Below are 16,200 nucleotides of genomic sequence, written 5' to 3'. Positions count from 1 at the left end.
GCAGACTGAGCGAGTGATGACTGACCATGCGCTCCCAGTTATTGGAAACATGTGTCAGTCACCCCTTATCTCTTGTTTGCTTTAACTTAATTTGCAAACTGTTTTTTACAGAGACGAGAGCAAATCAATAGGAAACAAAAGTAGAAATCCACTTGACAGTCTGCTTATTCTGACCGAGTTGTTTTGGTGTTTTTAACCTCAGTTAATGGGTTATTATTTGGTTGCAGATCAGTGCTTTTCTCTCTGAGGTTGACTCAATTTGAAACATTTTGGTTTTATTGTACATGGTCGGAGGGAAACCTGAGTTTAGTTTGGAACATGACATCTTTAACCTCCGAACACCTTGTGCCATTTTTTTGTTCTTGTTGCTTTGTACCCCCATTTAGATATTAAATGTTATTATGACAAAGACTGTAAAATGTCTGATGTCCAGATATGTGTATGCCGGGTCCTGAATGCAGGAGCACATACCTCTGGCCCAGTGTCCAGTCTCTCAAAACTGTTTAAGGTGGACCAAAAACCCAACAGCAAAACACACCACTGCAGAAAGGCATGTGACTCTAAACTAGATTTTTGTCACCATGTGTTAACAGACCAGTGTTTATAGGGTTTCTAAGGGACCAACTAACCTCCAAATAACTGCATTGACCAAAATAACTGATGATAGCATAAACACTTAAAAACTGGCTGACATGCTGCTTTGTTCACTTTTCTTTGGAAAGAAAAAAAACATAATAGATTGTTGTCTTTCTTTTCTTAAAATCTGCTTGATTTTTTAAATATTATTCCAGGGTATAGAGGTTGTGTTGATGTGGCAACAGGCCCTTATCGCTGATACTTTTTAGGTGGGGGATTAGGAGCTGGATTTAGCTTAAAACCACAATGGTGAGAAAGGCTTCAGAGACCAGCTTACACCTTTTTTTTTGCAGATTTTTTTTAAAGGTTTATCAAGGTCACTTCCCCTCTTTGAGCTAAGGTTTATTCTATGGGTCTAGGGTCCGGGCTGCGAAGATTACGACAGTCGTGACTTTTCCCAGAACAAGCTGGGACCCTGTTTATTAGAAGGTTTTAAAATGTCTGTATTTCTAGGTGACAGAAGGAGAAATGTGTCCCAGTCAAAGTTGCTCTGTATAAGATCTTTAAATATAGTAAACATACCTTGTGTGCCACAAACTGATCCCAAACACGAGGGGGCAAAAAAAGAATACATTGGCTTTATTAAATGTTAGGTCTTTAACTGGGAAAACATTTTTAATGAATGATTTTACTGCCGAACACACTCTGGATTTGATGTTTTTAACTGAAAGTTGGTAAAACCAAAATAACAGTGCAGCTGTTGTCATGGAGTCGACCCCTCCTGGTTATCAGTGAGGCCAGAGTGAGCAGGAGAGGAGGAGGGGTTGCAGTCTTGTTTAATGAATCATTTCAATGGAAGCAGTTAACCCTTGGAAGTTTTCAGTCTTTTGACTACGTGGCTGCACAGCTGAATGCCTCATCCAGAGTCCTGTTTCTGAATGTTTACAGGCCTCCCGGATACTGTGCAAACTTTTTTGATGACCTCAGTGAACTGCTGTCAATGATCTGTGTTGATTTTGACCCTGTAATTATTGGAATGATAATAAAATAGAGTGTCGGAAAACTGAGTGCAGATGGAAGAAAACAAACCTCCAGGTTCATTATGACATCTATAAAGAGAAACTTCACTCTTATAACTTACAACTGAGGAAAGTCGTCTCACTAAAAGCAGTCATAATGCTTGGGCCTTATTTTCTACAGTTGACAGGCTAACAAACCCTCCTGTGTTACTGGCAACTGAATTTCACTCCACCGTGGCCTGCAACGACTTTGCCAAATTCTTCACTGAGAAGATCCAAAATATTAGAGAAACAGTTGGTACATCAGCAGTAGGTTCAGCACATGTACCATGTCCACCGAAAACCGGTTCAAACACCATGACACAGTTTAAAGCCATTTACAGCAAAGACCTGGAGGAAATCTTACGTCAGCTGAACTCCTCCTCTTCCTGTTTAGACATCCTGCCAATACACTTTTTCAAAAAGGTCTCATGATTTTGGAGTCAGACCTGTCACTGAACGTGAACTTGTCCTTAATTTCAGGTGTGTTTCCAGAGCCACTAAACTAAACTGTTTTAATTAAACCTCTGCTGAAAAAGGACAATCTTGAAAAGACACAAATGAACAATTGAAGGCCCATCTCAAATCTTTTTTAAGTAAAATCACTGAAAAAGTGGTCTTTCAACAGCTAAATAACTTTTTAACACAAGATAACTGCTATGATGCCTTCCAGGCAGGTTTTAGACAGCACCACGGCACTGAGACTGTGCTAACCAAAGTGTTTAATGACATATGTCTGAATACAGATGGTGGAAACATGTCGGTTTTAGTTTTACTGGATCTCAGTGCTGCATTTGATACAGTTGACTGCAATATTCTACTCCAACGACTGGATAACTGGGTGGGTCTGGTACTAAACTGGTTCATAACATACTTAGAGAACAGGAAGTATTTTGTGTCAATACGTTTACATCTGAGCAGACAAGAATCACATGTGGAGTTCCCCAATGTTCCATTCTGGGACCTCTTCTGTTTAACAACTACATGCTCCCTGGCACAAATTATAAAGAACAACAAAATAAGCTATCATAGCTATGCAGACATATATTACAATGTCACCAGGAGACCTGTACAGGGTTTTGTTAAATGCATTGAGGAGATTAATGACTGGATGTGCCACAACTTTCTCCAACTAAACAACAAAACTGACGTAATTGTCTTTGGAGCCAAAGAGAAACGATTACAGGTCACTACAGAGCTTCAATCTATACACCTAAAAACCACCAACCAGGCCAGAAATCTGGGTGTAGTGATGGCAATTACAAAGTCAGCCTACTATCAGCTTAGGAATATTTCTACGTTAAAAGATCTGTCTCAGCAGGACCTGGAAAAACTAGTCCATGCATTTATCTTTAGTAGGCTTGAAACAGCATCTTTACAGGTCTACTTAAAAAGTCAGTGAGACAACTGCAGCTCATTCAGAACTCTGCTGCTCCAGTCCTCACCAAGACCAAAAAAATCAGTTCCCAGAGTCAGAAGCAGACATGGAGAAGCTGCATTCAGCTTCTAAGCCCCACATGTCTTTAACAAACTCCCAGAAAGCCTCAGATAAGCTGAAACTCTATAATTCCAGGTTGAAGACACCAGTTCACATGTGCATTTGAATAAGGCTCCAAATCCTATAAACCTTCTTTTAAACTTGTTTAGAAACTTGATCATATTATAACTACAGATTTGTATCAGATTTGTATTTATTCTTTTTTGTTTACATTTTAAATAATGCTTATTATTTATGTTCTAATGTCTGTAAAGCATTTTGAATCACCTTGTTGTTGAATTGCCTTGCCTATGTATTTCCCCCAACACCACCATCAACCTGACACCTGTAAAGTGGTATTTCAGGAAATGTGCTGTATGTTCTAGATATTTATCTGTGGTATCTGTGGTCAGAGACTGACTGGGCTCTTAAACATTTGTTCAAAAAGAACCTGAAAAGTTTATGAGTTTAAATGGTATGTATTTACACTTTTATGAGAATAAAGATGCATTCAAATGGTCTGCTGAAGTCATTGAATATTGCAACTCACTGTGGCGTTCAGGGCATATGAGTAAAGCTTTTCTATATTTATTTTCATGAAAATGAGGAAGGTGTCACTTCCTGTGGAGCTTCTAAAACTGAAACTAGCAGTGGTGTGACCTTATAACTGAAGAACTAGTTTCCCCACCAACACCGTTTGTTTGGGTGGATCAGAGAGAATGTCTGAAGTATCTTAAAGCCCTGCAGTTTAGCCGGTGAGCTCTGAGCTAAATGCTGAAGAATAATGGTAAGAAAAAATAAATAAATCAATAATCTTTCAGCCACACCTTCCCTAAAGCTGCTAGAGAATGTGTAAAGAGCTTTCCCCTCCACACCGGTGCAAGGTCTGGTTTAGATGCGTCCATCGCGGTGCGCACTGCGCATGCTCCAGCCGGCTGTGACGGAAGAGGCAGATGAGGATGATGAATGAACGCTTGTTTTCTTTGGTGGTCGGTGCAAAGTCCTGAAGCATCTTGGAGACCGAAATACGCGAGAAATCCGGAGCTACTGGAGACGACACGACTGTCATTGTATATCTTTTAAAGAAATCAAGCGTTTGTAGAGCTCTGTGTGGGTTTTTTTTATGGAAAAGATTTAAAATCTATTCAACATCCTTTTGTCTTTAAGACACTCATAAACAAAGAGCAGTACAATAGCTTATTTTCTTCATCAGACAGTGGGAAGGTTTTTCACTTTTGCAAATTTGAGTATTTCACTCATATTTTGGCTCGACAAAAAGGGACTTTTCAAACAAAAACAGGCCGTTGTTGTGATGAAGGAGACAAAGCGGCTGACAGGGAGACAAGACTGCATAAACAAACCCCAGCTCTGCCAATGATGACAACCAGAGAGGTGCACTTTGGCCAAAGCTGTCATTTTTGATCTACATCAGACGAAAGTGGAGAGGACTGTGTTTTTATAAGACTGGACCAGTGTTGTGACAGCATCATCCGACTCCCGGTAGATGCTTTTCTCCTTGACTCTCTTCCTGCTGAGGATCTATCGATATTTCTCCATCATGTTCAGCTCAGACAGGCTCACCGTCCCGGAGTACGTGAGCCGGCTGCAGAGAGGCAGGAGCGGCTCCGGCTCCGGCCCCGGCCCCGAGCCCAAGGCCGTGTCTCCGGGCATCAGCGCCGACGTGCAGGCGGTGCTGGACGGCGCGCTGCCCGCGCTGCGCTGCGCCATCCGCAGGCTGAGAGCGGCCGAAGGATGCTCGGACTCGGACGAGACCCGCAGGGCCGTGGCGGAGATCTACCAGCTGGTGGAGGAGGCCTGGGTCTTACCCAGCGTAGGCAGGCAAGTGGCCGAGGAGATCTGCAACAGGATCCGGCTGGACGGAGGCCTGGAGCTGCTGCTGCAGCTGCAGCAGACGCACGCAGTGGAGATCATCTATGAGTCTGCAAAACTGCTGGAGCAGATACTCATCTCAGAGAACAGGTATGTCTCTGTTTTAGTTTTATTTTTTCAACTTTATTACAATGACAATTACAATTGTTATCAAAACATTTTTGAACAATCCTTGACAGAGGGCTTTTCAGTCACATTTTTCAAGTTAGCACTTAAATGATTATTTTTTTTTGTTTTTATTGATCTTTTTAGAGAAAACAACATACAATGACAACATGGATATATGTAATCAAAAATGCGCATTAAACATTATACACTGTCCCCCTTTTTTTTATATAAACACACAAAACCTAACTAAGGAACAGAGGAAATAAATAAAACAGAAAATGCAACATAAATCACAATAATAAGAACAAATAAAAGAAATTAAAAGAAAAAAAAGGGGGGGGGGGGGGGGGGGGTCAGTCGGTGGGTAGAGTCTTCAACGAGTTAAAGTAATTTACGAAGGATTGCCATTTATGAACAAATTTAGCTGAGTTGCCTTTTACTGAGTATCTCACCTTCTCCAATTTGAGAAAAAACATAACATCACTAAGCCAAACAGAAATTGACGGAGACTTGGGTGATTTCCATGAAAGTAGGATACCACGTCTTGCTAAAAGAGATGTGAAAGCCAATACTTCTGACTGTATGGGGCTGATATGTGAGGAGTCAACAGAGAGTCCGAATATTGCTATGAGCACTTAAATGATTACATGTTTAAATATTCCTTCACTGGTGTCCATCTTTGCAGGAACAAGTCCATTCTCATCTGCAGCTTTGCTGTCATGTGCTCCATAACATATATATGTTTCAGTTTCATCTTCCACTGAGTTTTTGTTGGTGAGGGTGTCTTCTTCCAATTCACAGTTACAGTCTTTCTTACAATCATCAAGAGTATACGCAATATATATCTCTTGTCCCTGCTTGTTACATTGTCTGGGAATACTCCCAGTACAAATAGCACAATATACATCGGAATTACAGTGTTCAGTATCTTTTCAATCTCCTCCTTCACATCTTGCCAAAAACTTTCCAGTACTGGACAGTCCCAGAAGACATGTGAATGATCACCAACCAACCCACAGTTCCTCCAACAAAGTGGAGACACTGAATGTTTATAAAATGTCGAAACTACTAGTGGGGTCCTAAAAAATCTGACTTTTGTTTTCCAGTCAAATTCTTTCCATACAATGTCTCTGTTTTAGGTAAGACACGGCCCGAAAAAGTATAGGCTCCCGCCTATGTATCCATTTTAAGCAGAAATTGTGTCAAATTAAGACCCAGAACCACAAAAGCTACTCGGAACAGACAGAAAACTGCAGTAAGGTTACATCTTAAGATGTTTCAAAGCTGTTTTTACAGGCTGGTAAAAAATTAAAGGTAAGATTTCTGTTTGTGAATCTACCTCTGACACAGCTTTTGGGGACCTTTGTCCGATTACCAGTTTTGTTTGGTTCCCATTTGGACTATAAACAATTAACAATTAGACAAACAGAAGCTCAAAACCAAAACAAATTGAATTAACACTGCTTAAAAGACATTTTGAAAGAAGCCCATGCCTTCCCCTTGATAACCACATTTTTGCATTATCACCCTTTAAAATATCAGTTTGATATATATATATATATATATATATATATATATATATATATATATATATATATATATATATATATATATATATATTTATATTTCTTTTTTTATTAGACATTTCATAGATGAACTTTTATTCCACCAAACGAGCATACTTTGGCTGAATGTGATTGTTGACATGTCACAAACGTCTCTTGACAGGGACTATGTTGCTCGCATGGGTCTGGGGGTCATTCTCAACCTGACTCGACAGCAGGAAGACGCTCAGCTGGCTCGCAGTGTTTCTGGTATCTTGGAGCACATGTTCAAACACTCAGAGGAGACTTCCATCCAGCTCATCACTAATGGCGCCCTGGATGCCCTTCTCTTCTGGTGTAGAGGAACGGACCCCACTGTCCTGCGTCACTGTGCCGTGGCATTAGCCAACTGTGCCATGTATGGAGGCCACCGTTGCCAGCGATGGATGATTGAGAAGCAGGCGGCTGAGTGGCTTTTCCCTCTGGCTTTTTCCAAAGAGGACGAGCTCATTCGCTTCCACGCCTGCCTGGCTGTGACTGTGTTAGCTGCAAACCGAGAAATAGAGAAAGAAGTGGTGAAATCTGGAACCTTGGAGCTGGTGGAGCCATTTATCTCATCTCTGGATCCAGATGACTTTGCCCGCAGTTTACAGGACAGCGCGGACTGCATGCAGGGGAAGACGGCATCTGACCTGCAGCACCTCTTACCGTTACTGGATGGCTCAAGAGTGGAGGGAAAGTGCATTGCAGCCTTTTATCTTTGTGTTGAAACCAGCATCAAGTCCCGCCAGCGCAACACCAAGGTAAAATCACTGTTTACTAACACCTTCACTCAAATAATTTACCAGTGAGGTAGCTTTGTTGTCTCATAATTTTTTCTTTCTTTTAAGATATTTCAAGAGATCGGTGCAGTGCAGAGCCTAAAAAGAATTGTCATGTACTCCAGTAATGGCACAGCCTGCTCCCTCGCTAAGCGGGCGCTCAGCATGATGGGAGAAGAAGTGCCCAGACGAATCCTGTCTTGTGTGCCGAACTGGAAGAGCTGTGAGGTGCAGAAGTGGCTGCAGCAGATTGGCTTTAGTGCCTACTGTGAACGTTTCCAAGTGAGTGATAAAGATGGTCAAAGTGATACTGGAGAAAGATCAATGGGCTTCTATTTGTTCATCTATCAATATCAGTGAAATGTTGGTTTGACACTGATGTGTCTTGTTCTGTAGGAGCTTCAGGTGGATGGAGACCTCCTGCTGAATATCACAGATCAAGATCTGAGCTCTGATTTGGGAATGGCTGCAGGCCTCAGCCGTAAGAGGCAAGTGATTAAAAAAAACTTCCAAAACAATAGTTTGAGCCGGAGTGATGCAACCAGTACTGGAGTTGAGGGGGGATGAGGGGGGACGGCATCCCCCCTGAAATAAAAACGGTCAAAATCATCCCCCCTTTCCATCCCTTATGTCATTTCATCAATGAATGTGGTTTTACTGCTATTTCAACATTTAGAGTCATCTAAATAACTTATTTGACAATTTTCACCTGTTTTTATCCTCTCATTACAAGCAAAAAAATTTTGTTCCACTGGCAGATTTTTCTACTTATTTCAAGTGAAAATCTACTTGAAATAGGTGAAAATTTTTGTTTTTTCCAGTGATGAGTCTTGTTTTAAGTGGAATGAGATTTTTTTGACTAAAATGAGACATTTTAACTAGAAATAAGACAAATATTCTTGTTAAGATTTTGAGTTTTTGCAGTGATCCATTTTACTTATCCTGTGAAGGACAGAGTCATATTGATAAGTTCAGAAAACTGTTTTTTTTTGTTGTGTTTTGATGTATTTGACGTAAGCCCAGTGGATACTTAAAGCTTCATAAGGCTGCATTTAACTGCTGCTATGTCATTCCTGCAGTATTTCTGCAGGTGTTTTGGTCACTGCTATTATTTGTAATATATTATATTATTTGTAATCAGCACAAATGATCTGTCCCCATATGATAAAATCCACCATCCCCCCTGAATTCTTTTTATAACTCCAGTACTGGATGCAACACAAAACAAAAAAACACTGCTTTGTTTCATTATGCAGATTTTTGAGAGACTTAAAGGTGCTGAAAACTTATGCCAACTACTCGACATGTGACCCAAACAACATGGCTGACTGGCTGGTGGATGTGGACCCTCGTTTCCGCCAGTACACCTACGGCATGGTCCAGTCAGGAGTGGACCGCGGTAACGTCCACTCCCTGACCGACCACCAGCTGGAGCGCGACTGCCACGTTGAAAACGGAGTCCACAGAGCAAAGATACTCTCAGCCAGCCGCAAGCCACTGAAGCCCTGCCAGACGGACGCCCAGCCTGCGGGGCCCGATGTGTTCATCAGCTACCGTCGGACCACCGGCTCACAGCTGGCCAGGTGGGGACCGGCCGTGAGAGAATACTGATCAGGATTTCAAAAAACACAGGTGTCAAATGTTACAAACTCACTTCATTTGCCAATATTTCCCCCACCCCCAGCCTCCTGAAGGTGCACTTACAGGTCAGAGGATTTAGTGTCTTTATAGACGTGGAGAAGCTGGAGTCGGGCAAATTTGAGGACAAACTGATTCAGAGCGTACAGAGAGCCCGTAACTTCATCCTGGTTATGTCTGCAAATGCTCTGGATAAGTGCATGGGAGACACGGCCATGAAGGACTGGGTGCATAAGGTCAGATGTTTTTCTATTTTTGTCAGTATGAGACATTAACTATGGCGTCTAACAAGGTTAACTCTAATGTTCATCAAAATATTTGACATTTTCACTGATAAGCAGGCACAAACACAACCTTCAAATTGTTTAAATAGATTTCAGTTCATATTTTGAAAATTGAACTACGAAACAGGTCGATGTTGCTTTTCACTTTAAACTAAAACTTCCTAAAATTTGTTCATTTTTGAAATGTTTTGAAACACTTAGTTTTAAAATAATACATCAAATCAAGATAATTCATTATCGAATATGAATTATCAGGTAAGACAAGGTGATGAGCGCTGTCATATCATGCAATGTAGGAGTATTTTCTGTTTGAAGTAAGAAGGATTGACTTTTGTGTGTGTTGTCCTTTATTTTCTGCTTTAAAGAATGAGAGGTAGATGGATGAGAAGCCCTGAGGTTTAAAACTTGTCAACTGACAGAAACATTTAAAAAATTACATAAATTACAACACTTCGTACAGTAAAACAGTGACGCAGAACACGTTTCTGTTAAAGACTGCAAAATAGAGGGCTGTGTTTTGTGTGATATTTTCTTTTGTGAAATGTATTTTCCTTTTTTTTTTCCCTCTGTACAACCACTGTTATTGTTCTGAACAGTGTCTTCAAGGCCACGAGCATGTTGTTTCTAAAAAAAACTTGGTCACATGATTTTGCACTTCTAGATGATGTTTAGATGTTACATTTCTGTTTTCACTGAGTCACAGAAAATATGATTTATATTGCAGGAAATAGTCACAGCCCTGGCCGGTAAGAAGAACATAGTTCCTGTCACAGATAACTTTATGTGGCCTGATCCCATGTCACTGCCAGATGACATGAGAGCTATTCTCAACTTTAATGGCATCAAGTAGGTATTATTACACTCAACGTTAATTAGAATGGCATTGTCCCGCACAGCAACATAATGTTCATTTTATTCTGAAATGTGAATCTTTTTCTTAAATGTTTGTTTTCTGATTGTGTAATAACCACGGGGTCCCAATTCCCAAGAACATTACTGATTAATCACAGCCCCACACTTCTATTATGAATATTTTATCAGTACAGTAGTAAGCTCATTATTTATTAAATGTGTTTGGCCGATCTGTGAAACATCCACAAGGAATTTGTAACAACATAATTTGCTTGTCGGTGCTTCTTGTCACAGATGGTCCCATGAATATCAGGAGGCCACGATTGAGAAGATCATCCGCTTTTTGAAAGGACACCAGGACCTAGTCGACGGCCCAGAAGGGTCCAAAGGGCAGACAAAAGAAATAAAGTGATTCCAACGCAACAGTTTATGGAGTATTAATGATGCCAGCTTCCACATGTGCTGTTGAGAACTGTTTTGCAGTTTCCTCCGCTCTGCCCAAATGCATGTGATGAAGTCTAGATTACATGCTCACACAAATGGCTAATGAATAAACTTCCTCTATAACCAATTAGCAAACTTAAAAAGAGTTTCAAATTGTAAATACAAACTATAAGCCTTTAATGTTATTGCGCAATGGTGATGTATATGTGTAACCAGGTTCAGTATACACTCTGTATCTCAGGAAAGTAACTGTGATAAATTAGCCATCACTGGTGCCCAGCAAATCCTTAATAGCAATTTCTCAAGCACCCATTAACACTGCAGTCTCGATCAAAGTTATTGTATATGCATTTTTTTTGTTGAACCTGTACATAATAAATCCATTTAAGCAGATCTCTGATCATACTGAATTTTTTTTATTCTGTGGGTTGTGCAAGGAAACCCATCCATCCATCCATCCATCATCTATACCCGCTTTATCCTTTGCAGGGTCACGGGGGTCTGCTGGAGCCTATCCCAGCTAATCACAGGCGAGAGGCAGGAGTACATACACCCTGGACAGGTCGGCAGTCCATCGCATGGCCAGATAAATACACACAACCAGACATACTCACATTCACACCTACGGGCAATTTAGAGTCATCAATTAACCTACTATGCATGTTTTTGGACTGTGGGAGGAAGCCGGAGTACCCGGAGGGAACCCACACAAGCACAGGGAGAACATGCAAACTCCACACAGAAAGACCCTGCCAGGCCTGGGAGTGGAACCGGGAACCTTCTTGCTGTGAGGCAACAGTGCTAACCACCAAGCCACCGTGCTGCCTGCAAGGAAACCATTTTCCTCTAAAGAATAGTAACAATTATGGTGTGATCCAAGTTGCAGGCATGATTTTATTACGTACAGGATTAGATGAGCGGCCTCCAATTAAAGCCACTGTATGTAACAATACCACACCTGACCAGATGGGGCAACATATCACAAGAAAGTCCATGTGTCAATCCAATCATGTTGTAAGACACAACAACATGCACTGTTAGTGGGACAATGTAGATTGTGGATGGTTTTTCAGGAGCCGAACAAGTGTCTCCATTACCAGGAATGGGCCTGTAAAAGAAACCTTCAGGGACCGCATTACTGATGCACTGTTTTAAATATACCCTGGATCTCGTTCTCACCTACGGTGTTAAAACTGATGATCTGATGGTGTCGCCTGTAAACTCCCTCTTATCCGACCACTATTTAATAACGTTTGAATTTAATATTGTCGATGTTGAAGCGCAATAGGAGGTATTATTTTAGCAGATGTTTGTCCGATGAAGCTATTGCTAAATTTAGGGAGGCCATTGCTCATCTTACGATTGTGGACAATAGTGAAGCAGTTAAGGCCAGTGACCTGGGTTCTACCTCTGCAGATGTTGATTTCCTTGCTAGTAACACTGCTGATTTTCTGCACTCAGCTTTGGATGAAGTTGCTCCTTTGAAAAGGAGGGTTTCCAACCATAGGAGCTGAACTCCCTGGTATAATTCAGATATCCGCATGTTGAAACAAAACGTGCGTAAAATGGAAAAGAAGTGGTACTCTTGTAAGTCTGTAGACTCCTATCGTGAATGGAAAGATATTATAATAGTATATAAAAAAGCCATTCGCAAAGCGAGAAGAGCTTATTATTCATCGTTGATAGAGGATAACAAAAGTAACCCACGTTTTCTGTTCAGCACTGTAGCCAGGCTGACAAAGAGTCACAACTCTGTTGAGTCGTGCATTCCTGCAGCTCTCAGTAGTGAAGACTTTATGAGCTTCTTTAACAGTAAAATCATGAGAATTAGAAGAAATCAACCAGCCGGTTGTGGGCGTTTCTTCAGCTTTAGCGACTTCCCTAGGCTCTGACTTGACTCTAGACTGTTTTGATCTTATAAACCTCCCTGAGCTGACTTCACTCGTTAATAGAGCTAAGTCAACCACATGTATGTTAGACCACATCCCGACTCGACTATTCAAAAACGTTTTTTCTCTTATTGGTGCGACAATACTGGACCAAATCAACTTATCCCTAAGCTTAGGATATGTACCGCAGGTTTTCAAAGTGGCAGTAATTAAACCTTTACTTAAAAAACCTTCTCTTGACCCAGACACCTTAGCTAATTATAGACCAATTTCCAACCTTCCATTTGTATCTAAAATTCTTCAAAAAGTAGTCGCAAGCCAGTTATGTGACTATTTGTATAGAAATTATCTGTTTGAAGTCTTTCGGTCCGGGTTAAGAATGCATCATAGCACAGAGACAGCACTGGTTCGAGTCACCAATGACCTCCTTATGGCCTCAGATAAGGGATTAGTATCCATACTGGTTCTACTGGACCTCAGTGCTGCTTTTGACACTGTTGAGTGTAGATCATGGCATTTTACTGCACAGGTTAGAGCATGTTGTTGGGATTAAAGGGACAGCTCTATGTTGGTTTAAATCATATCTATCTGACAGGTTCCAGTTTGTTCATGTACATGAGGTTTCTTCAGAACAGTCAAGGGTCTGTTATGGTGTTCCGCAGGGTTCAGTGCTAGGGCCAATCTTGTTCAGTTTATACATGCAGCCGTTGGGAAGTATAATCCAGAATCACGGCATACACTTTCATTGCTATGCTGATGTTACGCAGCTCTATTTGTCTATGAAGCCGGATGAGACAGAACCGTTAGTTAAACTTCAGGCATGAAGTCTTAGGGACATCAAGGACTGGATGTCCAGAAATTTTTTGCTTCTAAAAATTCAGATAAAACAGAGGATATCATTCTTGGTCCAGAGCATCTTAGGAAGGGATTAGATGGTGTTGCGATGGCTTCCAGTGCAACTGTGAGAAACCTTGGTGTTGTTATCGACCAGGATTTGTCGTTTAAACCATATGTCAATCAGGTTTGTAAAATAGCATTTTTCCATCTCCGTAATATTGCAAATATTAGGAAAATCCTCTCGCAGAAAAACTAGTTCAGTCGTTTGTATCTTCTAGACTAGATTACTGTAATGTGTTATTAGCAGGGTGTCCAAGTAATTTGTTGAATAGGTTCCAGCTGATCCAGAATGCAGCAGCATGAGTACTGACAGGAATCAGCAGGAGAGACCACGTCTCTCCAGTGTTAGCGTCGCTCCGTTGGCTACCCGTAAAATTCAGAATCCAATTTACAATTTTATTACTTGTGTATAAAGCCCAAAACCGCTTGGCTCCGCAATATTTAAATATTAAAATCATTATTTGTTTATTTATTAGGATCCCCATTAGTCATCACTCCGTTGTGGGAGTAATGGCTATTCTTCCTGGGGTCCTCACACAGGACACAATTATATACATAATAAAAACATACAGAATAACAATAAAGTATAGAATTATACATGGTAGTAACACGGAAAAAACTACAATATTAAAATAATGTACCACAGTGTCGACTGCTAATTATAATTGGAAAATATTGTTAAAACCTGTTTTCACACCAACTTAATACCTAGGCTTATGAAACCAAAAAACAAAAGCTTAGCAAGAAACCAAGAAGTCAGATATTATACACACACCTTTCTAAAAATCATCTTTTTCAGTTTGTTTTTAAAACTACTTCTGCTTTCAAGTAATAATAGCTCGGGTGGAAGCCTGTTCCACTCTGCAACAGCTCTACATAGCTGTTCTTCTAAGTGTGTTAGTTCTCGGCAGGGCTAACGTGAATCTGTTGTTTACTGCTTGTCTTGTGTCATGGTTATGTCCGTTATTGGTTGGCACTAGTTGTAAATATACAGTTAGGTTTACCAACAGAATATATATTCTTTATAAACAAAATAAGACTGCATGTCAGTCTGTCTTTTACAATTAGCCATGATTGTCCGTCATGCATTTCTAACACATTTATGGAGCACTGAAGTACAAGGCGAGCTGCTCTATTTTGAGTTAACTGGAGTTTTGAAATTTCTTTTTGTGACGCACAAGACCAGACTGTGGGACAATAGTCCAGATGTGATAGGACTAGAGACTGAGTAACAATTTTTAGACATGACTCATCTAAGACACTAGCACTTCTCTTGATGATGGAAATACCCCTACTCATTTTCGTGACTATGTTACCAATATGAGATGTCCATGACAGTGTTTCGTAACCCCGTACAGTTTAGCCTCCTTGACCTGTTCAATATCATTTCCATTTAGGGAGAGAGAGAGTGTATGATCCGATCTTAAGGCATATTTCGAACATAGCATTAAACATTTGGTTTTAGAAACATTCAATTTCAATTTCATTATAATTCTATCTGATACAGATAAAGATCTTAGAAAATTGAAAAAGTCACCAGCAGTTATTAGTAAACATCATTGTTTATTCATTTGATATAACAATATTTTGCAAAATCATTCAGCATCTTTAAGGATCACAAATAATTAATTAAAATTAAGAGTGACTTAATTACTTCAACACATTTATCTTATTGGACAATATTGTTCATATGTACTGGCCACTTCATTGATCCAATATGCTCTTAAACATTTGTCAAGTTTATCAGGTGAATTTGTTATAAAATTCTACAAAATAAAAAAAATGTTCCATTTATTTAAAATGGTGTGATTAAAAAAAAACAAACAACAAATTTAAATTCTTCCTCTTCTTCTCAGTTTGTGTTGTATGTATAAAATAAATCTCATGATTTAGTGAAGACTGCAGCTCATAAGTAGTTGTGATGATGAAGGTTGGTTGTGTTTCTTACAGCAGGACTGCAGAAAGGCTTCGCCTCAGAGACACACCCTCACCCTTGGTGCAAATAACTTCACAGTAAGTGAAATACTGTGAATTAAACATCTTCTGACCATCAAACAAAGCTTTCTGGTTTCATCGAGAAGCTGCACTAAAATTTGGTTTTACACCGTTATAACCTGAGACAACGTCACATTTTTGAGTTGACACAAAATGTATGTGTTTGGAAAACCCACTTCTGAACTACATGTTCAACCATTATATGATGACTTTGATGGTAAAAAATTAAAAGGAGTGCATAAATAACATCATTATGTTAGTATTATTTGATAAACTAGCTTTACACAGTTAGATCAATACATTTCACAGTCTAATCAGGTCTGTATTGACCAGTGGTATATCATTTCTTGAGTTCACTGTTGTTCCTTGTATGGTAAAACTCCAATGCAGATTTTAAGAAAACATTAGCTCAGAGTGTAATTTCCTAGTTCTGTATGAGTTACCTTTATTAAAGAAACATTGTGTCAAAAAAGAAAGTAATCATCGATTACTTTCATAATCATAAATCACACCTTTTCAGGTGATTCAAATGTTGTAATGAATAGTTGACTGACTGAAAACATTACATTGATGCTGGATGTGCCGCTTTAGGAGCTGACAGGTTGAGAACTTCTTTGTATATTTAACACCGTATCATATGGTTTGACATTGCTGCGATAAAAAAAAAAGAAGCATACATTTAAATAATTGATAAAGCACAATCGTTTGATACGTAAAGCACAAACAA

General features: G+C 39.9%; 1 protein-coding gene across 1 annotated transcript; it reads left to right on the top strand.

Moving 5' to 3' along the window:
- Positions 1-4,074: 4,074 nt before the first annotated feature.
- Positions 4,075-11,079, top strand: sarm1 (sterile alpha and TIR motif containing 1). The gene is made up of 8 exons (XM_061719293.1): positions 4,075-5,091; positions 6,838-7,456; positions 7,544-7,756; positions 7,871-7,962; positions 8,731-9,057; positions 9,159-9,348; positions 10,121-10,242; positions 10,543-11,079. The coding sequence occupies exons 1-8, from the start codon at positions 4,616-4,618 to the stop codon at positions 10,658-10,660; spliced, it is 2,157 nt and encodes a 718-aa protein (XP_061575277.1). The 5' UTR covers positions 4,075-4,615; the 3' UTR covers positions 10,661-11,079.
- The last annotated feature ends 5,121 nt before the right edge of the window (positions 11,080-16,200 follow it).

The sequence above is a fragment of the Cololabis saira genome, chromosome 4, assembly GCF_033807715.1.
Source record: "Cololabis saira isolate AMF1-May2022 chromosome 4, fColSai1.1, whole genome shotgun sequence".
In the NCBI taxonomy this organism is placed as follows: Eukaryota; Metazoa; Chordata; class Actinopteri; order Beloniformes; family Belonidae; genus Cololabis; species Cololabis saira.
Note: the sequence above shows the minus strand (reverse complement) of the source record. Positions and strands in the feature narration are given on the sequence as shown.